General features: G+C 41.3%; 1 protein-coding gene across 1 annotated transcript; it reads right to left on the bottom strand.

Annotated features, from left to right (window-relative positions):
* Positions 1 to 118: 118 nt before the first annotated feature.
* On the bottom strand, positions 119 to 17987 carry LOC306856003 (proteinase-activated receptor 1-like; the record flags this gene model as incomplete). Its single annotated transcript, XM_079394962.1, has 4 exons — positions 119 to 175; positions 4932 to 6004; positions 7071 to 7253; positions 17822 to 17987. 4 exons carry the CDS (start codon positions 17985 to 17987, stop codon positions 119 to 121), a joined length of 1479 nt encoding a protein of 492 aa, XP_079251088.1.
* Positions 17988 to 27622: the final 9635 nt, after the last annotated feature.

Genomic DNA, 27622 nt, shown 5'->3' with positions numbered 1-27622 from the left:
CTGCTGTTTCTCTCACTGAAACGATGTTGGTTGATCTAAAAGAAGGAAGAGCACACTTTAACAGAGAGCGTGCGGTGTGTCCTTACCTGCATGACGTCACACGCTCGACGCACTCTGGTCAGATCCTGCTGCTGCGTGTGAGTTTCGAGTTCTGACCGAAATCAACCTCGTTGAGCTGAGCATGGGAGGAGAGAGAGACAGAGACTGTGTTGATACCATTAACATTACAGTTTTAACAACAATAGCTGCTGCTATTTAAAGAGTATTTAGCAAGTCTTAACACGTTGCCAAATGTAGCTACTCTTTCTTTTTGATTTGTCATCTTTATTTCATCAAAATTACATTACATTATCACTTCTGTTCTCAGACCACACCATGCTGTTAAAAATCGCTCAAATATAACCTGATATTAAAATAAAAAGTAAACGTGAAATAAAATTAGACTACTAGAATGTTTAAGAATCCTAAAATATAAGTAAAATCTTTTATTTATTTGGAAACATTAAAACTTAAACTAAAATGAATACCATCTGAAAATATAAAAACAAATTTAATCAAAATATGAATAAATACTATAATAGTATAAAAATAATAACACTGACGACAGCTTAGAACATTTACACTAATTTATCCTTAGGCTAATTTAAAATAAAAATACACAACATTTTCGCTAAGGTTGCATAACTCTGTATTTTGTCAACACCATCGGATATTTATAAAAACATTTATAAATTGAAATAAGTCTTTATCCTGAAGGTCCTTTTTTCGTATTTCACCTACATGATTTCAACAAGGCCACACAGGCTCTGGTGGGGTTTGTAGTTTTGCTTATATTTTCTGTTCAAGCACTCAACCACTAATATTGTAAATAAATTGTCTGAATTTTTTAATCAAAAATAATTAATTGCTACACAAATTTATTTTTGACCTATGTAGTCTGTCTTTTCCGTGAAGACTAATTTAAAAAAGGACAATGAACTGTAAATGGTGTGTGTGTGTGTGTGTGTCAAACAACTGCAAATCAATTTTATGATTTGGCTAGTTAAATAAAAAGTTGCCTCGTGGACTTTGGTCATGTTCTATTCACTGTCTCTCTCATTTCGAAAACAAGGCCAAATATACACATGCAACTAATAGGCAGACATGGGCGAGAAACAAATTTATTGATAAATTCAGAAAATTCTTTAAAAAAATAAAATAAATAAATACACCGCAAATAAAACAACATTAAAACCTACACATGTGCTTTGAAACCAAATGATGCATGGGAGTGCAAAAATAAATCTGCATTAAAAATGAGACTATTCCAGCATTTAGTGCATTAGAACACATCTGAACGAGGTTATGTTTGCTGGTTATACATTCACACATCTAAAATTGGTCACTGGTGTGATGCACATAACATTTCACATTCTTTTAGAGATACTTGTACATCCATTTATGTAAACAGGAATAAATGCGAAATAGTTTCTGTAACAGGTGCTTAAAAACCCCTTAAGTGTCACCGGCCCACCGGTGGGCCCAAAGCCATTACATATTTAAAACCGTAATATTCTATACTAAACCTAAACTAATCTTGACAAACTATATATCATTGGAAACCTTAGAGATTGTATTTTTCATATTTGACCACTGTTTTATATTTAAAATTATGTAGTGACAGTAATTCATTAATTTGTGACAAGAAAATTTAGCAAAAAAACTTATTGATACATACACATACAATCACGAAAGTATTTTTTATTTTTTTATTTTTTTGGGCTGCCAACAATTCAGACAAAACATATTTTCAATATAATAACTATAAAATATAACTATAAAAAGAACTATAAAAAAATATAACTATAAAAAACTTATAGAAATCAAATTTTATAAACAATCAAATAAACGAGTTTTGTATATGAAAGTCTTGAGATGAGACACTTCTCTTTAAATATATACAAGAAATCAAATCCTTACTTTGCCTAGACAGGTTGGCGCTGATTAAGGTAAGCAAAGCGTATCAATCGGTGTGCCATTATTCCTGCGAAATTAACTGGAACGAACTGGAATTAACTGTATTTAGTTTCCATCATGAATATACAGTAAACAAAATCAGCTCTTTATAGTCAGGTGTGGAGCTCAGCGTCTTTTAAAGACATGTGACCTTACCTGGGTCAAGCCCTTCAGATGTGCCAGGTGACACATTTAGGCTACATTATATGCGGACACTTCATGTATATTCCCTAAGTTATTATAACCTTTTTTCACTTAAAGCATAGATTAAACAGTGAAGTAAATTCTCATATATTCTGTTTGCAAATATTGTTTTAAAATATGCGCACATGCACTGTTGTTTGTATGCGCAATATGTTGAAGACGCAAAATGTTTATTGTATTCTAACATTCAGTTAGAAAATAGCCTACATGAATCATGTAGAGATACTTTCAATTCAATTCAAAACAACCACATTTGTGAAAAAAGTTGAGTAATTTGCATTGCTGGATATTACTGTGGGTCATGACTCAAGGGTTAGTTCACCCAAAAATGAAAATTCTGTCATTAATTACTCACCCTCATGTCGATCCAAACCTGTAAGACCTTCGTTCATCTTCAGAAGACAAACTAAGATATTTTTGATCAAATCCGAGAGCTTTCTGACCCTGCATAGACAGCAAGGGTCCTACCACAATCAAGGCACAGAAACGTTGTAAGGATGCTGTTAAAATGGTCCATGTGACATCAGTGGTTCAACTGTAATTTAACAAACAAAAATAACAATAAAACAAACATAACAAATTTATTCAACAATTTCTTCTCTTCCAGGACAGTCCTCCACCATTATCAAGGCATGCGTTAAATGAACACAGTGGTACAACAGAATGCCACTGGTTGGAGCAAAGCACACTACAATCTCAAGCAGCACAGCAATAGTCATAATCATAGCCAGACTAATATACATATTAATGTGGCTTTTCCTGCACTTCTCCAGGCCAAATCATTCAAGGGAAAAGTAATGAGGATGACGATGATGTGGAATGAGGGCATGATGTGTGTGACCACCAGGCCTTTGAGGAAGAGAACAGCATCATCTGAGATAACATATGTAGTTTTATTGAATATATCTATATTCAGATGAGTGATGTTGGTAGGCTTGACAAAAATTGATATTTGTTTATACATTGCTATGTCAGTAGAAGAGCTGTGTGTTACAAAACCTGTAACAATAATAGAAAACCATCAGTAGTTCTTGTGAGGCACATTGTATAAAAAGCTTTGATGAAGGCTTTAAGTGAAATAAACAACAAAGACTATAAAAGGCTAGACATATGAATAAACACTGCCACATAGAGGATTTATGTATCAGTTTCTGTGTTAAAGTCAAATGGAAATTCTGTCTGCATTTACTCACCCTCCACCTTCCTCATTTAATAGGTTATACTTATTGCAGATGGTACTATCAAGTTTTCTACAACAGATGTTTTTGACTGTAAAGGTAATAATGAAACACTCTTTTTCACAAGATTTGATGCATTTTCCCCTCACAATTTGACATTTTCCCCTCAAATGCTGAAACATGCAGTGTTTCTGTGACTGCCCAAAGCACATGATTATGAGGCACGCGATTGGGTGTTGCCAAGCATCTATTAACTTGGTATCATTTCACACTGTACAAATTTGACAGTGTTAACACTGCAGAATCACTGCTAAGTTTTTATGCCAGGATGTGATACAGGCAATTTTCAACTATTCAGTGAAAAGAGGTACCTCACAAAAATTTGAGGACCACCCGTAGGAGGTCTATGAGGTTTACCATTCCTGTTTAAACTAGTAGTTCTCAGAGCAATTAAATATTAGAGAAAAAAATGTTGTTTGCTTCAACTGTATCTCGTCTTACTCAAATTATCTTGTGGTCTATATGATCAGCTGTATTTGAAATGACTCTATAATCCGATTTTGCACAGTTACCATGATTGGACATTGAACATCCATTAAACAAAAGTAGACAATGCCTCTGTGCATGTGATTTAATTAGTGTTTTACAGTATATAGTGTATTACATTAGTGTATTACAGTAGCTCAGCCATCCATCCTCAACTATTCCAGAATCCCCTGCCCAGATTCTGTTAATGAATAAATAAAAAAAAAACAATTAATATAGTCCCAAAGCAATTTCAAAAGTAAACTTATGTTTTATAAATGTGAATGGATTGCATGTAATGACATACGTACTTGCCAAAATTATTAAAGGGAGGGTAGGTGGTTTGATTCAAAAACATTTTTTGTTATGCTAGTTGAAAGTCTCTTCCCATCCCGATGACAACCACTAAGTTAAGTGGTCTAAATGTATTTATATCGTCTGTGAAAGGCGTAGGACTATAAAATGTTCATCCAATCATATCCCTTGGTAAGTAAATATTACACTACATTCAGTGCATTTTTGTTGACTGTGCTCTAATATATGATGTTTATGGAAAGAGAATTTACATGTTTTGTTTTAATTTTAACTTGCTTGTCCTCACATTTATAAATATTTTAAGTATAGCAGATTATAAATGGGAAAGTTACACTTATCAGCATTGCTACAGAATGCACATTGCAACAAAAATCATAACTGATTGCTATGCTAATTTTACAGACACCTTAATTTTTGAGAGACAAACTAAATGCAAGTCAAGTCAAGTCAAGTCAAGTCTGCTTTATTGTCAATTCTTCCACATGTACAGCACATACATACAGAGAATTGAAATTGCGTTACCCTCAGACCCTTGGTGTAAACAGTTAATTAATTAATTAAATGCATTTAATGCAATAAATGCAATAAATATATATACACATGCTATATTTTATATATATATATGTATCTATGTGCATGCAAAGACCAACATTAAAAACAAACACCATTCCAATCATTTAAACCTAGTACAAAAAAATCACCATCAATTCACACCTGAATGTGAGCCTGGGTGTAAGAGGATTTTGTTTGACTGTTTATGTTTGATTGTGTGGTTGAGCTTTTTGTCTTCCTCCAACGGATCAGAGAGCACATCTTCTGTCTGCATTGAGACGAGCCATAGTAATATAACAGAGGGTCCAGAAAAACACTAGCGCTCCCCAAACACACAGCCATCAGGTAGTATTTCCCCTCCTCACTGCTGCCTCCAGTGGCTAAACGAATACAGTGGTACAACAAGATGCTATTGGTTGGTGCAAAGCACAGCACAAACTCCATCAGCACAGCTATAGCCATAATCACAGCTCTCCTTCGCTTGTCTGAGTATGATGTTGCCAACTGATCATTCTTGGTAGTGAGCACATATATGATGGTAGAGTAACTCACTAAGGTGACGACCAGAGGCAAGAGGAAGTAGAGGCAGGAGAGAATAGAGAACAGGTATGCATACAGCTGTGTGTGATACAGCACGTCGTGGCAGGTGATGCCCACATCCATTATCTTGAATGTTTGTGTTATGGAGAGAAGTGGCACTGTACCAGCGAGCGCCAGCAGCCAGACCAGCACACACACACATGTAGCTTTCCTTGCACTCCTCCAGGTCAGAGAGGCGATGGGAAACACCACGGCCAGCAGTCTGTCCACACTCATGCACATCATCAGCAGTATGGAGCAGTACATGTAGCAGTAGTAAGCTGCACTGAGCACACGACACGCTGCCTCACCGAACACCCAATCTGAAGCGTTCAGCTGGTAGTGGATCTTCAGAGGCAGCAGCAGGGTGAAGAGCAGGTCCACACACGCCAGGTTAGACATGTAGATCACAGCTGGTTTCTTCTCTCGAATCCTACAGGTGAACGCCACCAAGGCCAAAGCGTTCAGGGGCAAACTAATGAGGATGATGATGATGTAGAATGAGGGCATAATGCGTGTGACCAGCAGGCCTTTGAGGAAGCCAACAGACTCGTCTGAGATGTTGTATGTGTCCTGTGTAGTCTTGTTGCAATCCACTGCATTCAGATCAGTGCTGTTACATGGCTGGTATTCAAGAAAATGGATAATGATTGGATCTGTAAACAAACATGCAAAAATAAATAAATAAAAACAACAACAACCATGAAACTTCTCAACACCACCAGACAAATAATCTAGAACAGACGGCTTTTCACACTTGAAATAGTTAACACTTCTAAAACCCCAGGTAAACAGAATCCTGGGTTACCTTGCTTCTAGTTTCTAGTTTCACAATGCTCCAATAGCCAGTGTTAACAATTAATGCAGCCTATTCATATGTGGACGTTTCACACTGTACATTCCTAAACACTGGGTTAACATTTTAATGTTCATATTTGAGGTGTTAGTGTCATTGAATGGATGGTCAGTGACATTGTGCATCCTAATATAATGCCGATTGTACTACCAAGTTTTCCTGAATAGATATTTTGCACTGTAAAAGTAAGAACGAAATGCTCTCTTCTTCACTCAAATTCAATCACCATTTCACATTTCCCCCTCAGATGCCAAAACTGTTAGCACGCTGTGTTTCAGTGACTGTCCAAAGCATGTGATTATGAGGCACGCAATAGCATGTTTGTTTTTAAGTATCTACCCATTAGATTATAGCATTGCATAATTTCACACTGTACAAGTTTAACACCGCAAAATCAAATGATAACTCCACTCTGGGCAAAGTTTTATAACCCCAGGTAAAGTGCGCGGCCCACCTCACTTTTATGTTATAAGTGTGAAATGTTCCTTTACCCAGAGTTAAAAGCAGGATTTAGGACAACAATAACCAGAGGCTAAGAAAATCTGTGTGAAAAGCTTTTAGGGTGATGGTGTTGATCTAAACAATTCCTCCTAGAACAAACATTTTGTTTACAGTAAAAATACTGAATCAGAACCTGTTTTCTGTGTGAATTCTAGAGGGTTTTTTTTTTTTTCATCTGGGATTCCCGAATATTTAAATATCCCCTAAATAGTAAAAAAACTGGCCAGTCGTTTACTGTACAATATGCAGAGCACTGCATTTTGGAGTAAAAATTTGATTATTAACTTGTAGTGATGATTTCACAACACATATCACATGAAGAGCTCAGATGTTGCAAATTGCTTCTGGAGGTCTGGAAACTTTACCTGCAAACACTGGTATGGAATCAATCATGGATGAGATTATGGAAACGTTTGGGGAATGTTTTAAAGGATAGCCTCCAAAATAGCCTCTGGAATCATTTCCATACAGCATCCCATCCGAAAAGGAATCATTTTCTCTTGTCCCATAGGTCTCTGTCATAACAGAGAAGTTGCGTCCAGAACCAGCTATAACAAAACAAACAAAACGTTAAAGGCAGGGTAAGGTGATTTGGTTCAAAAACATTTTTGTTATGCTGGTTGATTTATATGTATTTATATCGTCTGTGGAAGGCGTAGGACCATAAAATCTTCGTCCAATCAAAATGTTCGGTCCGAACATTATGATAGGCTGTCCTGCCTGCCTGTCAAATATGTGTTTGCATACCTCAGCGCACCCTGTTTGCGCAGAAATGATATGTCATCAGCGCGTTCCAACAAGAATGGAAGGTGCTATTATTGTAATGCGCTTTGTACTGTAATATTTTCTCACTGGTGAATGAGACATGAAGTAATCTGACTGTGTTGCATTCAATCCTCGACCAATGCCATTTCTTTTTTTTTTTGTTATTTTAATGGGCTTTGTATGCTTTTTTATTCACACAGGACAGTAGAGAGACGATAGGAAATTACTGGGAAGAGAGAGTGGAGCGGGATCGGCAAAGGACCTTGAGACGGGAATCGAACTTAGGTCACCGTGAGCACAGTTGTGCTATCTTGACACACTAACCACAAGGCTATTCGCGCGGACAGCCAATGCCATTTCTAAACGTGTCGCAGGTTAGTCTCTGGTCTGCCTGAGTGCGTTTGTGTGTTTTGGGGGAGGCGTGGCTTTGCAGAGTGATTACTAGGCTGGGAGGGTGGGGATCTTGCTTTCAAAGCTAACTTGCTATCGCTAGCCTTTCCGAAATCCCTTATCCTACCTTTAAGTTTTGATGGCATTACCAGACAAATAAAGGCGACTGTGACACTTTTGCTATAATGAATGAATGAAGGATTTATATAGCGCTTTATTTTGTATTGCTTTACATCCAAAATACATCACAGTTTACAGTCATATGGGGGGAATCTCTCCTCAACCACCACCAGTGTGCAGCATCCACCTGGATGACCTACTCTTTACGAGAAGTGCCATGGAATTTTTAATGAACATAGAGCAGGGGTCGGCAAGTAAGATTGGCATCAGGCCCCAAACAAAAATCACTACTATATGGCGGGCCAGAACATAGTCAAAGGATTATTTAAGATATTAATTGATGAAAAATGCAACCAGAATTGCCTGTGACTGACTGTTACAATTTATTTTGTAACTGGTAGTGAGCTGTTACTCTGTGTAAAATCCTGCAACAGTCATTAACAAAAAGTCACATTTGTGTGGCGGTGTCTGATCAGAGTATGTGAGCGTCAACAATTTCCCCTCCACACTCCGAGCATTTAATAATCACTCTGCTTCCGCTCCACTCCGCGCTCACTGATATCAGAAACACTGCTCAGCGTCTAAAGTATTTCAGTATGCTTGAAATATCACAGTTCTATGGAAGCCCGTTTCCGCCACTGAAAAAAAGAAAGAAAAAGAGGTTATTGCAACTTTTTATCTCACAATTCTGACTTTTTTTTTTTTACAGAATTGTGAGATATAAACTCGCAATTGCAGTTTTGAGAGGGGGGAGGGGACTGATATGTTCTCAGAATTGCGAGTTTATATCTCAGAATTCTGACATTTTAACTCGCAATTACAAATTTTTATCACTCAATTCTGAGAAAAAAAAAGTCAGCTGTCAGCTGAAAATATTCTGTAGGAACAAATAAATTCCTTGAGAAATATAACTTCCTGCTCATGTCCACTGCAGTCATCATAGCCTTCACATTCTTTCTGATTTGAGTGATCCTTTTCTATCTAGCTAGCTAAATATGTTTAACGTGAATTCTTGCTAAATATTACGGGTCGTTAGCATGAATTGTACTCGTGATGGAGCGGTGATGGAGCGCACTTGGAGCGAGTGAAAACCACGATTCTCCAACTTTTAAAAAAGTTCCGCGCTCCGTTCACATACTCTGATTGTGAGTAACTGTTGCTGTCATGACAGATCTATTTCAGAACCAGCCGCTATCAAAATAATCTGGCTACGGCGTGGGCCAGATATTATTGCTGGCGGGCCGCCTGTTGCCGACCACTGCCATAGAGAGTCAGGACATTGGTTTAATGTCTCACAAGAGGCCTTGAAGAACATGTTTATCTACTGTAAATAGTACTGCTGGAGTAAGTAAACTTATGTTTTACACTTGTGAATTGATTGCATGCAATGACATTGCCAAAATGTTTAAGAATGGTTGTGCTTTGTGTTTATCATCAACAGCTTAGAACAGTCAGAATTGATCAAATGTGAACAAAGTATAAAATGCGGTAAACCCCGCCTCCACCTGGTAACCCTGAACTGAGTTCATCAGGCATCAATTGGCTTATTAGTCTGTTCAAAGCTGCTTACAGAGCTCTTTGCAACCAAACAGGCTAAAACACCCTCAATGACCCTCAAACACACAAGCTACTTAAGGGAATTGAGTCCCATTTACAATGTTAAGCTAAATCACTTCCTGTGAGCATTGTTAGCAGCCCACCTCTTAGCAGTTGGTTCAGTGGCCCTTAGCTCTGGGCCTGTATGCAAAAATCATGAGTATGGGCCCTTCCAACTGTTATAGGCTAATGTGGGCTCCAATGCTCCTTATTGTTGACGTTTCTGAGGTAAATAATATTACATGACCATTCACAAGCTGTTTTATTGATGGTATAACTGCTTGGAAATAATATTTGAAGTTCTTTATTTGTAGCGCACCAGCCACCCAATAATTGCAAGCGTGTTTTTTTTTTTACTTTTAATATAGGGCATGTCACTTTTAATGTAACACAAATCAATTAAATTCTGTCAATTTTGTCCTGAAACACAATCAATGTGTTTTTCTGCTATTTAATGTAGTGTGAGATCACTGTATTCAGTTCAAGTGTCATGTGAATCAATCATCTTTTCTTTTTTTCTACATCATGAAATAAACATGAATGAATATCAGAAGACATGTTGAAAAAAATCAGAACCACTTAAAAAAACCCGAATGCCTCATTTAGGCTAATCGGTCAATCAGCGATCTGAAAATTGTAAATAAAACAGTTTGTGAATAGTCAAAACAGTCATAACAACATTTACCTCAGAAATGCCAACAATATAACTTTGCCAGCATTGTTTTATTATTTTCATAAATCAGCCAGTTAACCACCACAGCCTTTTTTTGTTTGTTTTTGGGAGTAAGTTGAATTTTCACATTTATTAACTTTATTCATGCAATATTACAACTTCGTTAGTTTAACTTTATTCTAAAAAATAATATGGCAGTAAATGCTGCCATATTTACTAAATTACTAATGCAAACACAATCTTGGCACAGCGGACCAATATGCAAAAAGACAGAAAGAAAAAAACTGCTCACTACGCACATTTGTGTAGCAATTTATATAATTACATTTAATTCTCTGGGCCTTTCTTACTGCAAAGTCATCCACAATGTCCTTGTATGTTTAATTTAAGGCTTTGTGTATTCTCAATGGAAAGAAGGGCTACTTTTGATAGTCTTTCAATAAAAGAGAATTAACATGAAAGAAAGAGAATTAAAATGGTGCAGATGTCGCTGAAGCTAGGTGTGATACAGTTTTTTTTAACTAGCTAGCTACCAACCTCACACAATTTTTCCTTTTATTTTTATTTATTATTTGCTATTACAACCCGAATTCTGGAAATGTTGGAACGTTATTTTTTTAAATTTGAATAAAATGAAAACTAAAAGACTTTCAAATCACATGAGCCAATATTTAATTCACAATAGAACATAGATAACATAACAAATGTTTAAACTGAGAAATTTTACAGTTTTATGCACAAATTGAGCTCAGTTTCAAATTTGATGCCTGCTACAGGTCTCAAAATAGTTGGGACGGGGCATGTTTACCATGCTGTAGCATCTCCTCTTCTTTTCAAAATAGTTTGAAGATATCTGGGCAGCGAGGTTATGAGTTTCTGGAGTTTTGGTTTTGGAATTTGGTCCCATTCTTGCCTTATAGGGTAAATGTACGTATTAAGCTCACCAAAATCTACATTGAGACATTTTTAGTGCACAAGATATTGGTTTCAGTACAAAAAGTTATTGTAAAATAAAATATTAATCTCTCACACAAAAATATTAAATTTTATTTCAAATGACAAAAGCATTTCAATTAAGATATACATCATTAAATTCTAAAAGTCTGGCTGTGCTTAATGGGTACATTTTTGTACCCTTTAAGCACACCCCTGTTCCCATTAAGCTCACATCATGTTTTATTAAAAATTCTTGTTAATTTTAAGGAAATTTGTTAAAGAATAATTGTAAAATATATTTTTGAAGGTACAAAGTCAATCACAAAAAAACAGAACACTAAAAATCAAGCAACAAGGACTTCAAGTTGATCAGTTATATAATCATAATGAAGTGTCATTAAAGCACATTGCAACATCTAGACTAGTCCATGTTCAGCTAAGCAACGCATTCAAAAATAAAATAAAACAAACCAATAAAACATTTAATTCATAGGGATGAACACAGAAAATAGCCTCATTATGAAGCCTCTTATTACATGGATGTAAACTTATCTATAGTCTCTCATGGCTGGAATACACTACATGATTTCTGCCCTGATTTTCCCATATATTTACAGTCTGGAGAAGATGATGTTAGTCGCCAAAGATCAGAGACAGTCTGCAGATTTGAGTCGACAGAATTCATAGAAAATCGACCTACAAGACACGACGGCGCTTCTGGACTATGTTCACATATGGCTTCCTTTTTGCATGATAGAGCTTTAGTTGGCATCTGCAGATGGCACGGTGGATTGTGTTTACAAACAGTGGCTTCTGGAAGTATTCCTGGGCCCATTTAGTAATGTCAGTGACAGAATCATGCAGTGTCGTCTGAGGGCCTGAAGACCATGGACATCCAACAAAGGTCTTCGGCCTTGTCCCTTACGCACAGAGATTTCTCCAGTTTCTCTGAATCTTTTGATGATGTTATGCACTGTAGATGATGAGTTCTGCAAAGCCTTTGCAATTTGATGTTGAGGAACGTTGTTTTTAAAGTATTCCACAATATTTTTTACGCACTCTTTAACTGATTGGAAATCCTCTGCCCATCTTTACTTCTGAGAGACTCTCCCTCTCTAAGACATCCCTTTTATAGCTAATCATGTTACAGACATGGGCCCGTATTTATCAAGCCTCTAAGAATTACTCTCAAGAACACTGCTAAGAATTGACTTAAGTGTAAAAAAATTATTGGCTCTAAGCTGCACTTAAAAGTTAGTTATCAAGCATCTCAGTTGTAATTTAAGCAAAGTGTAGGACTAAATCTTAAGTGTCAGAGATAATTTATGACACTTTGCTGTGCCACAAACGGGATTTTGGATGATGACATAGGCATGGACCAATCACTGAATTGATTTCCTTTTTTAAAGGGGTTGTATGATGCGATTTCTTGTTTTCCTTTTCTTTAGTGTATTATGTAGCTGTTTGTGCATGTATAAGATCTGCAGAGTTACAAAGCTCAAAGTCTCCCACAAAAGGATTTATTCAATCTAAAAAAAGAAGGCTGATCCAGACAGGGCTAAAACACCTCATTAAAACACGCCCCCACATGTATACGTCACAATGTGAAAATATTTGTGTAATGCCGCCCAAATGTTCACGCAAAGAAAGAAGGTGTGGTTTCAATAAACACAGTAGTGTTGATGCAGCCATGTAAGGGAGATGCTGTGTGTTTCTATGCGAAAGCAAAAGCACTTTATTTGGCCTTCAAAAAGTAGATGCAATTAGAAATCATTGATTAAAATTTGTTTACAACAGACCAGCACAACCCAAATGTTCAACAAATTTGTGCAACGCATTTTATGGACTACAGTTTCTGTGCACAAAGGCTATTTGCTGTAAAGTGCCACAGACTTGTGCAGTGTAAATAAGAGGTAAGAGCTTTATTCATCACACAGTGCCACACATCATACAGCTTTCACTGATTATAACGGGAGTGTTTTTTAAAGAGCATATAATACTCGTGCTAGACTGAAGTCAGTTATGATGTTCTTTGGTAATGTAAATATTTGTTGCTGGTTTTCTGTTTGAATAACTCAGGAAATGATTCGCACACATCTCTGTCTCCTCAGCGCCATCACAAGCCTCTACTGGCAACTGCTAACCACTTGAGAGACCTCTCGAGCTGTCTTAAATAACTGGAAGAGTAAGAGTGATTCTTAGCTTTAAGAAATTTGATAACTTGCTTTTATACTTAAGTTTGAAAGTAGGGGTAAATATAATGAATTCTCAGCACTTAAGACTAAAATGGCACTTTGAGAAGCTTGATAAATACGGGCCCTGATGTTAATTAACTTAATTAGTTGCTAGATGTTCTCCCAGCTGAATCTTTTCAAAATTTCTTGCTTTATCAGCCCTTTGTTGCCCCCGTGCCAACTTTTTTGAGACCTATAGCAGGCATAAAATTTGAAATTAGCTCATTTAGTGGATAAAAGTGTACAATTTCTCAGTTTAAACATTTGTGATGTTCCCTATGTTCTATTGTGAATAAAATATTGGCTCATGTGATTTGAAAGTCTTTTAGTTTTCATTTGATTAAAATGTAAAAAGCGTCTCAACATTTCCAGGATTCAAGTTAAGTATTTTATTTGACTGTGGCTATGCAGTTCTGCAGCAGTCCTTTGGGAATTTACTGGCTCTTATGAAGGTATAAATCATTTTGGTTATATTAAATGGGCAGTCTTTGGTCTTTGGTCTGATGAATCTATTTCTAGTTCCAAAGTAAAAGTTCTACAGCATATTTATTGTTTGCGGCCAATAAGTAAGAATATGTTTACTCATTTTAATTAAAAGGTCCCCTTCGGCGGGTCCCCAATCAGCCCGGGCCCATATGCATGTGCATACCAGATGCTATGTCCCTGGGTTGGTTAATTTTATGCAGATTGTTTGAGATTCTGAAGAAAAACATAAAACAAACTCCTATGACATGCAGGCTTATAAAGCATTGCTAAGAGTCCAGTGCTCATGGGAAATGACCTAAATGCAATGAAGGCTCTTTATGTAAAATATAATGTCAGAAAGTGGCATTACAGCAACACTTTACATTCATTTGTGGATGTCAGTTGTAAATAATTCATATGAACTTCTAGCATACATAAAAATTTAAAATAGCATGCAGTATTTGTCAATGGTGGGACATTCAAGTGGATAGTTCACCCAAAAATATCTTGAGATATTTTTAAGAATGTTGGTAATTAAACAGTTTTAGCTATAATTGACTTCCATTTTACGGACAAACATTATGATATTTCTGAAAATATCTTCTTTTATTTTTCACAGTAGGAAGAAAGTCATAAATGTTTGGAACGACAATAACGGTGAGTAAAATATTAAAGAAATTTAATATTTTGGTAAATCTTTTGGTATATCTTTTAACTTCAAATACCATATTACCATGGTACAAAAAAACATAGTAATATTTTTACTATATATTTTTACATAGGTTAATATATGTGTGATTCTGCAAAAACAAGTGTATGCAACAAATTTAAACAGAAATTTAAATTCAGTGAGGTGGTGTATGTCTTGGAACAACAAGGTTAAACAGCAGTTAACCCTCTAAGCGCCAAAGTCGCAAAATTGCAACAAGACGTCATACTTCATGAAATGGGCTGTAGTTCCTAATCTGGTGTAATGGCTCATTTGTATTCAATATGGTAATTTGAGTACATAAAAATACCATAGTATATGAAAATGAAGCTAGTTTAAAGTAAAAACAAATAAAATACCATAGTAAATAAAAATGATACCGTAGCGTATGAAAATGAAGCCAATTTAAAGTAAAAAAATCTTTCTTTAAAATATCACACAATTTAAACCAACAATACTCAAAACAAGCTTCCTTACACACATAATATGATGCAGTCAAAGTTTCATCTACTGTTAAACACTATCAAAAAACTGCGATTAAAAATCAAACTTCTGTCATGCACTACTGCTCTCATGTACTTACCGTTAAAGTTGGCAGTGCATGCATGCAGAAGTATAATGGAAAACAAGATAGTTTTGACCCCCATGAGTACCAATCAGAGGTCACTTCCTAACTGTACATGAATCTCTGTACAAACACTGCTTCTTCACTCTCTGAGTGCTCGGACTCTTCTGTGAGGAGAGGCTTAGATTTATATACTGTGACATCACTGGACCCTCCACCCTCCACTGAACCCAGATTGATTCCTATTTATTGCTACAACCTACAGAGCAAATGAGAAATCAAGCCGTAATTAACAGACATCACAGCTCCGAATGAGAGACAGATGAATGATGGTTTATTTGGGCATTTTGCCTAAAGCTCATGATTTCATTATATAATGCCTTGATGTGCCCAAAGACCTGCCTTCATACAGTATTCAGTATTTTCAGTTTATTTGGCTGCCTGGATAACTTTGTCATTTTTGTAGTTTATATGATCATCAGTATCTTGAAATTAATTTTTAATCCAATTTTGTTGTTCATTAGTCCATCAGTGTTGGGTAAGTTACTTTCAAAAAGTAATTAATTACAGTTACTAATTACTTCATTAATATTGTATTTAAATTACTTTACTAATTACTCTGTCTGAAAAGTAACTTAGTTACTCAATAAGTAACTTAATTATTCAAATCGCTAATTAGGCTACATCTTATAATCCATATAAACCTTAATACAAATTAAACTCTTTATTCTTTCAATTTGAGTCAGATGTCACGGAGTGACTAGAGGCAGGCGGAACCTTTGTGCGGGAAGATGTTTCCCTGCCGGAACTGTACCGGTGTAACACCTGGCCGGTTCCGGTTGTCCCGTGAGTTGTGAGTAAACGGGTGATTAGGTGAGGAAATGAGTGTCAGGTGTGTGATGAGAGGGTGGCGATCGGCGATTGAGACACGTAATTGAGATGTGGATTATAAAAAGGCATGGTGGTGGGTAAGCAGAGATAAGAGGAGGAAACCAGTGCGAGTGAGAGATCGCGAGGAGAGGAAGTGGGGCAGGGACGGCTCTTTGCAGGCTGTTGATCAGAGGAAACATTGATGCTGAAAAGGAGGACTTTGGAGACTGAAGGACGGATGTACACATGTTATCTTTTGGAACGAGCTAAGTACCATCCTACCCGTTTATATTGCTTTATAAAGCTTTGTGTTTCTCCATGGATGTGATGGTCAGATGATTGCTGGCCAGTAACTAAGTTTTCTGATGTGCTAATTTCTCCACGCCAGTGTGCTTGTGGTCGTCCATCTCTCTCTCCCGCTGTCTTCCTGCCTGCCGTTTTCCATCTTTTGTCATCTTGGGTCGTCCAAATGTATCGAAGACGAGGGTTTGAAAATTAAACATCATGTTGATTTGATTCTTCCCAAGCGAATACTGTTGGCTGTTATCCATCCTCTCGATTGTCCCTGGGTTACAGCGCTACTGAAGACTGAGGCGTTTGGTCGGAGCTATGAGCAGGGGCCCTAGTTTACTGTGAGTGTGTTGATTGCAGTGTGTGTTGGACAATTACACGTGTGAAGTCTTTGAGTGCTTTATTTAATACACGAGTGTGGGGAGTAAAGTCTGCCTTTGTTCGTGCCTTTGACCTGTTGGATTGCCTCACTCGAGGGGCGTTGGGTCTCGCTAACCAGTGCTTGTGGAGTGTATTATACAGAGCTGTGAGTTATCTGCACCTTCTATCCTCTGTCTGAGTCCAGTGAAGAGCCTGCTGAAGCTGTGAGTTATACGTACCCTCCACCCTCTGTCTGAGTCCAATGAAGGGCCTGCTAAAGCTTGAAGAGCCTGCTCAAGCTGTGAGTTATCTGCACCTTCTATCCTCTGTCTGAGTCCAGTGAAGAGCCTGCTGAAGCTGTGAGTTATACGTACCCTCCATCCTCTGCCTGAGTCCATTGAAGAGCATGCTAAAGCTGTGAGTTATACATACCCTCTATTCTCTGTCTGAGTCCAGCAAAGAACTTGCTAAAGCTGAGAGTTACACGTACCTGCTATCCTCTGTCTGAGTCCAGTGAAGAGCCTGCTCAAGCTGTGAGTTATCTGCACCTTCTATACTCTGTCTGAGTCCAGTGAAGAGCCTGCTGAAGCTGTGAGTTATACGTACCCTCCACCCTCTGTCTGAGTCCAATGAAGGGCCTGCTAAAGCTGTGAGTTATACGTACCCTCCATTCTCTGTCTGAGTCCAGCAAAGAACCTGCTAAAGCTGAGAGTTACACGTACCTTCTATTCTCTGTCTGAGCCCAGCAAAGAGCCTGTAAAAGGCTGTGTTATACTAACCCTCCATACTTTGTCTGAGTCCAGCAAAGAACTTGCTAAAGCCGAGAGTTACACGTACCTTCTATCCTCTGTCTGAGTCCAGCAAAGAGCCTGCTAAAGCTGTGAGTTATACGAACCACCCATTCTCTGTTTGAGTCCAACCAAGAGCCTGCTAAAGCTCAAAGAACTTGCTAAAGCCGAGAGTTACACGTACCTTTTATCCTCTGCCTGAGTCCAGCGACGAGCCTGTGAAGTTGAGTTATACGAATCCTCATCCTTTGTCTGAGTCCAGCAAAGAACCTGCTAAAACTGTGAGTTAAATGAACCCCCCATCCTCTGTTTGATTCCAGCGAAGAGCTTGGTAAAGCTGTGAGTTATACTAACCCTCTATCCTTTGTCTGAGTCCAGCGAGGAGTCTGCTAAGGCTTGGAGAACCTGATAAAGCTGTGAGTTCTACGTACTTCCCATTCTCTGGCTGAGTTATTCCTCTTTCGCTGTCTTGGCCTGCTTCGAAGAGGATTCTAGGAAGACGGAGTGGATCGAGTGCCATTTTATCTTAAAAATACTTTTAATTCAATAAAGACGAACTTTGTATCTTTTATCTGATTGTCTGGTCTGGTGGTGTTCTCTGCTAGCTCCTTGAGGTGGTACGGTTCAGAGGGGCGGTGTAGAAAGGTTCGGTCGCCTGCCCCGGCCTGTGACAGATTTGGCGTAGTCGGCAGGATTCCACCTTGAGTTGAGCGACCAGAGACCCCCCGATGGCAGACGAAGATTTGCCGGCGGGCCGGCCTCAAGTTACGCCTATTTTTATGGGTGCCCCCTGGGCCCAGAGGTATGGGGGACCAGGTTCGGAATTGAGCTTATTAGAATGGAAGGCCCAGGTCGAGTACCTGGCGGGACTTCAGGGGCTAAGTGCCCCACAGAAGTTACAGTTCGTTTTGAATTCACTTGAAGGCGAGGCCAAGAGAGAGGTGCAGGCTGCACCTGAAGAGATTCGAGCTACGGCCCAAGCCATTTTTGATTTCTTGGCCGGGCAGTATGGAGATGCCACTCCAGTAGCTGTCCTCCGGACTCAGTTTTTTAATTGTAAACAGGGACCCCGGCAACCTCTACGGGCCTTCGCTCTACGATTGCGGGAGCAGTTTACTAGGCTGAAGGGGAGGCGTGATCATGGTCTGGGAGGAGAGGAGACTCTGTTGCGGGACCAATTTCTCCTGGGGCTCCGGGAAGGCCCTGTTCGTCAGAGCTTGCGGGTGCAGCTCCGCCGGGACCCCGGGCTGACGTTTGAGGATTTGCGGAGAGAAGCATTGGCTCTGGAGTTGGACCATGCGGAGACGGCGGATTCCTCCGTTTGCATGGCCGCCAGTGGAACAAGTGACCCTTCCCCTTTGGGGCTGTCCGATTGGAGGCACACCTTACGTGCTGACCTTATGAAGGATGTCCGTGAACAAATGACCGAGTTGTCCAAGACCCTTCTGGAGGAGTTCCGCCGGGAACGGCCTCCTCTGACTTTACCCCGGGACCGTTCTTACTCGGATGGGAGTCGAGACCCAGGAAGACGCCCATTCCAGCCTGCCGGCCCTAGATTCCAGTGGGACGAACAGGGTCGCCCGATTTGTAATGGTTGTGGAGAATCTGGACATTATCGTCGCCAGTGCGGCTCTCGCCGCGGTTCACAGGGGGGTTTTTAGAGTTACCGGCTACTGTGGGTCAAGTGGCCGGGACCCCCTTGATGGACCCTTCAACTCCTGGCTTCAGAGATAGTTTAGTCGGGCATTGCCCCCTTGTGGAGATCCAGGTGAACGGCGTTAAAGTCCGGTGTCTAGTGGACACCGGGTCCCAAGTTACTCTATTCTCCGAAAGCCTGTCTAAAGAACTGTTCAGTGCCCAATGGTTACAGGGGGCAGAGGCTCCTTGGCTGACCCTGCGAGGGGCAAATGGTTTGGACATCCCCTACATTGGATACCTGGTCACAGACTTTGAGATCCATGGGGTCACCGTGCCGCAGAAGGGGGTTGTGGTGGTTCGAGACCCTTGCTTGGGGGCGCATCGAGCCCTCTTGGGCATGAATGTCATAATGGATTGTTGGGAGGAATTGTTTCAAGCTAGGCCTACTCGAGCCGCTCCGCCAGCCGAGAAATGGGAATGGAAACGTATTGTTGCTGATTGTCGCCGGATCCACACGGCCAGTTCCCAAAGAGATCGTGAGGATACCGGCCGGGTGGCTTGTCGATATGCCCTGTCTATCCCGGCTCGGAGTGAGGCTGTTATTTGGGCCCGGTTGCCTGCTCGGGCCTATGGACCGGAGGATTGGGTCCTTGTCGAGCCCCATTGGGATTGTCAGAGCGTGGAGGTGGCTCGAGGACTGGCCGTGGTCCATCGGGGCCGAGTGTCTGTGAGAGTACGGAACGTGAATCCTTATCCCGTTAACCTGTACCGCCATCAACGACTGGCCCGAGTTACTTCAGTGAGCCCCCAACAAGTGAGCGAAGGTGGGGAGGTTAGCTTCTGTCAAGTGAGCTCTACGGTGGTCGAAGTGGCCCTGAGGCGAGTGGACCAGCCTACGAGTCTTTCTGGAGAGGGGATGCCGGCTCATCTTCAGGGAGAATCCCTGCGAGGAGAGGGGCTGGAAGAGAGTCATACCCAACAGCTCCAGGATTTTCTGGCGAAATGGCAGCACGTATTTTCTACACACGATGAGGATTATGGTCGTACTGATGTTGTAAAACATCAGATTCCTACCGGTGATGCCGCACCAAGTCGGGAGCGGTATCGTCCGGTGCCGCCAACTCTCTACTCTGAGGTTCGTACCCTGTTGCGGGGGATGTTGGAGAAGGGGATTATTCGGGAGAGTAGTAGCCCTTGGGCAGCTCCTATCGTCTTGGTACGAAAGAAGACTGGAGCCTGGAGGTTCTGTGTGGACTATCGTAAATTGAACCAAGTAACTAAGAAGGACGCCTTCCCGCTACCGCGGATTGAGGACTCTCTTACCAGCCTGACTCGAGCCGCCTGGTATTCTACATTAGATCTTGCCAGCGGGTACTGGCAGGTGCAGGTGGAGGAGGGGGATCGGGAAAAGACCGCATTTACTACCCCCTTCGGGCTCTTTGAATGGGACCGGATGCCGTTCGGCCTTTGCAATGCTCCAGCCACATTCCAGCGGCTGATGCAGCGGTGTCTGGGCGGCCAGTTGGTGGACACCACGTTAGTATATCTAGATGATGTCATAGTTTATTCCCCAGACTTTGAATCCCACCTCCAGCATCTGGAACAGGTGTTTCGGGCAATGGAAAAGTACGGGCTGAAGTTACAACCAGAGAAATGTCAACTGTTCCGAAAAGAAGTGAAATTTCTGGGCCACTGTGTAGGTGCCTCTGGAGTGTCTGTGGATCCTGAAAAGGTGTCGGTCGTTCAAGGATGGGACCCACCCAAAACAGTGCGACAAGTGAGATCTTTCTTGGGCTTCGTGGGGTATTATCGGCGGTTTATTAAAAATTTTTCGAAGATCGCTAAGCCGCTAAATCAGCTCCTCGCGGGCTCAGGTCATCCCCGTGGCCGGGGGTCTCCTCTTGTCGCTTGGGACTCCGCTTGCGATGCCGCCTTTCAGAGGCTCAAGCAAGAGCTGTTACAGGCTCCCATCCTGGCATATGCGGATTTCACCCAGCCCTTCGTCCTGTATACTGATGCCAGTAACATTGGCCTGGGAGCCGTGTTGGCCCAGCGGCAGCAGGGAATGGAGCGAGTTATAGCTTACGCAAGCCGAAGTCTTCACCCCGCCGAACGAAACGATTCTAACTACAGCTCCTTTAAAATCGAACTGCTGGCCATGAAGTGGGCCATGTGTGAAAAGTTTAAGGATTACCTGTGGGGAGCCAAGGTGTTCGTAGTAACTGATAACAATCCCCTGGTCCACTTGCGGACAGCCAAGTTGGGGGCAGTCGAACAACGGTGGGTAGCGCAACTGGCCAATTATGACTATCAACTTCAGTATCGACCGGGCCGGGAACACACTAATGCCGATGTGCTGTCCAGACTCCCGGAGGTCGAGGCCCGTGGTCCTCCGTTGGTGCCTTCTATTGGACACCAGGGGGAGCTCATGGTAGGAGCTGTGGAAGCACCTGGTTCCCATTTAGAGGAAGCCCCCGCTAGTTGGGGCTGGGACCCGCAGCGATGGAAGGAACGGCAGGAAGAGGATGTTGGTCTAGGGGCGATACGGTCCTGGTTGGTACAGGGGTTATGGCCTGAGGTGGCAGAAAGACGGGCCCAGACATGGGTAGTGAGAAAACTCCTCGGGCAGTGGGAGAGGCTCTGTCTGAGAGATGGGGTGGTTTGTCGGTCCATCCAAGACCCAGTGACGCATGAGGCTGTGTGTCAGGTGGTGGTACCCGAGGGTCAGATCCAGGCCTTGTTACAAGCTTACCACACCCAGTTGGGACATCAAGGGCAGGAGAGGACGGTGTCCCTGCTGCGGAGGTATTTCTACTGGCCAGGGATGGAGACGTCCGTAAAGTCGTTCATTCGAAAATGTCAGCGTTGCACGCTCTTTAAAGCTAGAAAGGAGGTGCGAGCTCCGCTGGTCCCCATGCGGCCCAAGGCCCCTTTGCACATTGTGGCTATGGACTTTTTGACGTTGGGTCGACCGACGGATCGCTTCCAGAATATCCTGGTGGTAACTGACCTGTTCACGAAATATGCTTGGGCCATTCCGACTCTGGACCAGACAGCTATTACGACTGCAAACGCTCTGTGGAGGACGGTGTTCCAACCGTTTGGGTGCCCAGAGACCCTGCATTCAGATCAAGGGCCAAATTTTGAATCCAAGGTTGTCCAGGAACTGTGTCGACTTTATGGGTGTAGGAAGACTCACACCACGCCATACCATCCTCAGGGTAACGGGGGGTGTGAGCGGTTTAACCAGACCTTGCTGGGCTTACTGGGGACGCTGGACACGGACCATCAGAGTAACTGGGTTGATAGTCTTCCCGCCCTGGTACAGGCCTACAACAATAGTGTGCATCGCACCACCGGGTATGCTCCAACTTACCTGATGTTTGGGAGACACGTGCGTCTACCCATGGATTTACTATTGGGAACGGCTGTGGCTGGAGAGACTGGGAGTCTGACTGATTGGGTAGGCAGACATCATCAACAACTCCACTCGGCGTATGAACAGGTCACTGACCGAATCAACGTAGCCGCTGCCAAAAACAAGCGGTTGTATGACCGGACGGCACGGGAGGCTCCGTTACTGCCCGGAGAGAGAGTTTTGGTACGGGACAATCGGCGCCAAGGGAAGGGTAAACTTAGTGACCGGTGGGAGGCCCTGCCTTATGTGGTGCAACGTCAACAACGCCCCGACCAGCCGGTTTACAGTATCCGCCCTGAGGGAACGTCGGGCCCAGAGCGGGTTTTACATCGGAACTTACTCCGCCCCTGTCCGAACTATCCGAGGCCTACAGTGGAGGTTCCAACAGTCCCTGTGGCCCCTAGGCCACCCTTAGTGGGGTGGGCAGTGGTTCCGAGGGGCCCAAACATCGAGCCAAGAGGGGTGGATCCCGCTTCACCACCGAGACGTTCCCAACGGGATAATAGGGGACAGCCCCCAGAGAGGTATGGGGATTGGGTGTCGGAACCCAGTTCTAGGGACTAGAACGGACTGGTGGGGGAGGATGTCACGGAGTGACTAGAGGCAGGCGGAACCTTTGTGCGGGAAGATGTTTCCCTGCCGGAACTGTACCGGTGTAACACCTGGCCGGTTCCGGTTGTCCCGTGAGTTGTGAGTAAACGGGTGATTAGGTGAGGAAATGAGTGTCAGGTGTGTGATGAGAGGGTGGCGATCGGCGATTGAGACACGTAATTGAGATGTGGATTATAAAAAGGCATGGTGGTGGGTAAGCAGAGATAAGAGGAGGAAACCAGTGCGAGTGAGAGATCGCGAGGAGAGGAAGTGGGGCAGGGACGGCTCTTTGCAGGCTGTTGATCAGAGGAAACATTGATGCTGAAAAGGAGGACTTTGGAGACTGAAGGACGGATGTACACATGTTATCTTTTGGAACGAGCTAAGTACCATCCTACCCGTTTATATTGCTTTATAAAGCTTTGTGTTTCTCCATGGATGTGATGGTCAGATGATTGCTGGCCAGTAACTAAGTTTTCTGATGTGCTAATTTCTCCACGCCAGTGTGCTTGTGGTCGTCCATCTCTCTCTCCCGCTGTCTTCCTGCCTGCCGTTTTCCATCTTTTGTCATCTTGGGTCGTCCAAATGTATCGAAGACGAGGGTTTGAAAACTAAACATCATGTTGATTTGATTCTTCCCAAGCGAATACTGTTGGCTGTTATCCATCCTCTCGATTGTCCCTGGGTTACAGCGCTACTGAAGACTGAGGCGTTTGGTCGGAGCTATGAGCAGGGGCCCTAGTTTACTGTGAGTGTGTTGATTGCAGTGTGTGTTGGACAATTACACGTGTGAAGTCTTTGAGTGCTTTATTTAATACACGAGTGTGGGGAGTAAAGTCTGCCTTTGTTCGTGCCTTTGACCTGTTGGATTGCCTCACTCGAGGGGCGTTGGGTCTCGCTAACCAGTGCTTGTGGAGTGTATTATACAGAGCTGTGAGTTATCTGCACCTTCTATCCTCTGTCTGAGTCCAGTGAAGAGCCTGCTGAAGCTGTGAGTTATACGTACCCTCCACCCTCTGTCTGAGTCCAATGAAGGGCCTGCTAAAGCTTGAAGAGCCTGCTCAAGCTGTGAGTTATCTGCACCTTCTATCCTCTGTCTGAGTCCAGTGAAGAGCCTGCTGAAGCTGTGAGTTATACGTACCCTCCATCCTCTGCCTGAGTCCATTGAAGAGCATGCTAAAGCTGTGAGTTATACATACCCTCTATTCTCTGTCTGAGCCCAGCAAAGAACTTGCTAAAGCTGAGAGTTACACGTACCTGCTATCCTCTGTCTGAGTCCAGTGAAGAGCCTGCTCAAGCTGTGAGTTATCTGCACCTTCTATACTCTGTCTGAGTCCAGTGAAGAGCCTGCTGAAGATGTGAGTTATACGTACCCTCCACCCTCTGTCTGAGTCCAATGAAGGGCCTGCTAAAGCTGTGAGTTACACGTACCTTCTATTCTCTGTCTGAGCCCAGCAAAGAGCCTGTAAAAGGCTGTGTTATACTAACCCTCCATACTTTGTCTGAGTCCAGCAAAGAACTTGCTAAAGCCGAGAGTTACACGTACCTTCTATCCTCTGTCTGAGTCCAACCAAGAGCCTGCTAAAGCTCAAAGAACTTGCTAAAGCCGAGAGTTACACGTACCTTTTATCCTCTGCCTGAGTCCAGCGACGAGCCTGTGAAGTTGAGTTATACGAATCCTCATCCTTTGTCTGAGTCCAGCAAAGAACCTGCTAAAACTGTGAGTTAAATGAACCCCCCATCCTCTGTTTGATTCCAGCGAAGAGCTTGGTAAAGCTGTGAGTTATACTAACCCTCTATCCTTTGTCTGAGTCCAGCGAGGAGTCTGCTAAGGCTTGGAGAACCTGATAAAGCTGTGAGTTCTACGTACTTCCCATTCTCTGGCTGAGTTATTCCTCTTTCGCTGTCTTGGCCTGCTTCGAAGAGGATTCTAGGAAGACGGAGTGGATCGAGTGCCATTTTATCTTAAAAATACTTTTAATTCAATAAAGACGAACTTTGTATCTTTTATCTGATTGTCTGGTCTGGTGGTGTTCTCTGCTAGCTCCTTGAGGTGGTACGGTTCAGAGGGGCGGTGTAGAAAGGTTCGGTCGCCTGCCCCGGCCTGTGACACAAACATAGAATAGTTTAGCCTTTTAGCTTTATAACAACTTAAACTTTTCTTATGTAACCTTCTTTGGATAACAAATAGAAATAATCAGTTTGGCAAGATGCTCAGGAAAAGCCCAACTAGTAAAATCCGTACAGGTTTATGTAAAAATAACACGTTAACCAATAAGAATAAATAACAGAAATTATCTTCTCTGCTGAATAAAACATGTCAGATCGCTGTTCTTATGAGGTAAATTCCTGATAGTAGGTCTTCTTTCAAAAATGATGAAAATTAGATTAATCTTGACTTTTTTTATTTTGGTATCTAGGTGAGGGCGTTTGCGCGCAGGTGACTACATATAATGAGCTCAGATACGGGAAAGACTGTACTTCAGTTTCATACAATCAGATAACATTCGTTTTCGATTTGAATTCGTTCATTTAAAAGTAGACACTTCATGCGTTCAGATGCAGGAAAGACTGTACCTCGCTTTCATACGGATTACATAATCAGAAATATTAGTTTTTGATTTGAATTCGTTCATTTAAAAGTAGACACTTCAGATACAGGAAAGATTGTACCTTGCTTTAGTTTCATACTGATTACATAATCAGATAATATTTGTTTTCGATTTGAATTCGTTCATTTAAAAGTAGAAACTTCAAGCTTTTAGATACGGGAAAGATTGTTCCTTGCTTTCATACGGATTACATAATCAGGAATATTAGTTTTCGATTTGAATTCGTTCATTTAAAAGTAGATACTTCAAGCTTTTTAGATTATATTGATTTTAGTCTTATATGTATCTGAGTATTTAAGGTTTCTCTGTGAATCAGGAAAATCTGAAAGTGAACGCACTGGCGCGTGGAAGGTTAAACCCGCTGCATTCAATTTTATCTTTAGATGGTAAATTTAGATTTCAAATTCAATATTGATTTTAGAACTGTTGAAATTATTTACTGTATGTAACGCAAGTACTTTATAAGTAACTGTAATTAAATTACCTAAAAATGAACAGTAATCCCTTACTTTACTTTTCAGTGGATAAGTAATTTAATTACAGTAACGCATTACTTAGTATTGGGTGTAACGCATTACACCCAACACTGCCCATTATCATTCCTTAAAGCTATAGTTCCTGAAAGAGGATGCTTTGAGGGTGAGTAAATCTTTGGCTAATTTTAATTTTTGGGTGAACTATCCCTTTAATGCTAGTCCAGCACACAGTCGTTCAAAGGCAGCATACGCGCATCTTAATAAACCTTCTTAGAGAACATGACTGTACTCGCAGCTCAGGTTGGAGGATTTAGTTTGACTGTTTGTGTTTGATGGTGTAGTTGTGCTTTTGTCTTCCTCCACCAGATCAGAGAGCTGATCTTCTGTCTGCATTGAGGCAAGCCATAAAAACACTTCCACTCCCCAAACACACAGCCATCACTGAATATTAGATCACTGTTCATTGTAAAGGTCTTTGTATGAATAGGATGAACAATATATTTTGTTTATGTTGTTTTCACTTATGAGTTTGTTTAATTTCCAAGAAAAAGGGTGCAAATTTTCTGAATACATGTGTTTATGAGAGTATTGTCTTTTCAGCCATATAAAAGAATGGAATGGAACACATTGTATTATTACAGGTAGGTCTGCAAAACATATTACACAGTATAATAATAATTCATGGACATTCTGTAAACAATATAATGTATATTAAACAATACACACTGAACACAATAAATAAATCAAAAGACAATGAATGGGAAATTGCACAATGCATTTCAGGGTCTTGTGGTCTGAAGCATTGCGCTCTTCTGACCATACATTGATGCATGTGGTTAGGTCACAAATCTCCACAGAATGTGTAAGAGCCAAAGTGATGTTGCCTGTAATGAGTAGATCTGGAAATTTGCAAAAAAACTACAGCTCACCTCACAAATCCACCCATAAATAGCCGTTACTCTCATAATATGAATGAATTAAAATTGATAAAAATATTTTTTTCCACCCATCTGTATTCTGCATAGTGCTGTTATTGGTAAGTATCAATCAAATTAAAACTATTAAAATCTCTTTCAATATTGAAATAAAGCTGAAAAAATATATGAATATTAGATGAAAATGTGAACTTATAAACTAACAACTAATTGATATTTAAGTTGAAATAAACAGAAATGAAAAAAATATATAATATTAAAAACTAAAACCAATGAAAATCACAAAATTATATAACAACATAAAATTAAAATAGTGACAAGTATTAAGAAGTCGTGGCCTAATGGTTAGAGAGTCGGACTTGTAATCCAAAGGTTGTGGGTTCGAGTCTCGGGCTGGCTGGGACTGTAGGTGGGGGGAGTGAATGTACAGCGCTCTCTCCAGCCTCAATACCACGACTGAGGTGCCCTTGAGCAAGGCACCGAAC

The sequence above is a fragment of the Barbus barbus genome (genome assembly GCF_936440315.1).
Source record: "Barbus barbus genome assembly, chromosome: 36".
NCBI lineage: Eukaryota > Metazoa > Chordata > Actinopteri > Cypriniformes > Cyprinidae > Barbus > Barbus barbus.
This window is presented reverse-complemented; position numbering and strand designations above follow the sequence as displayed.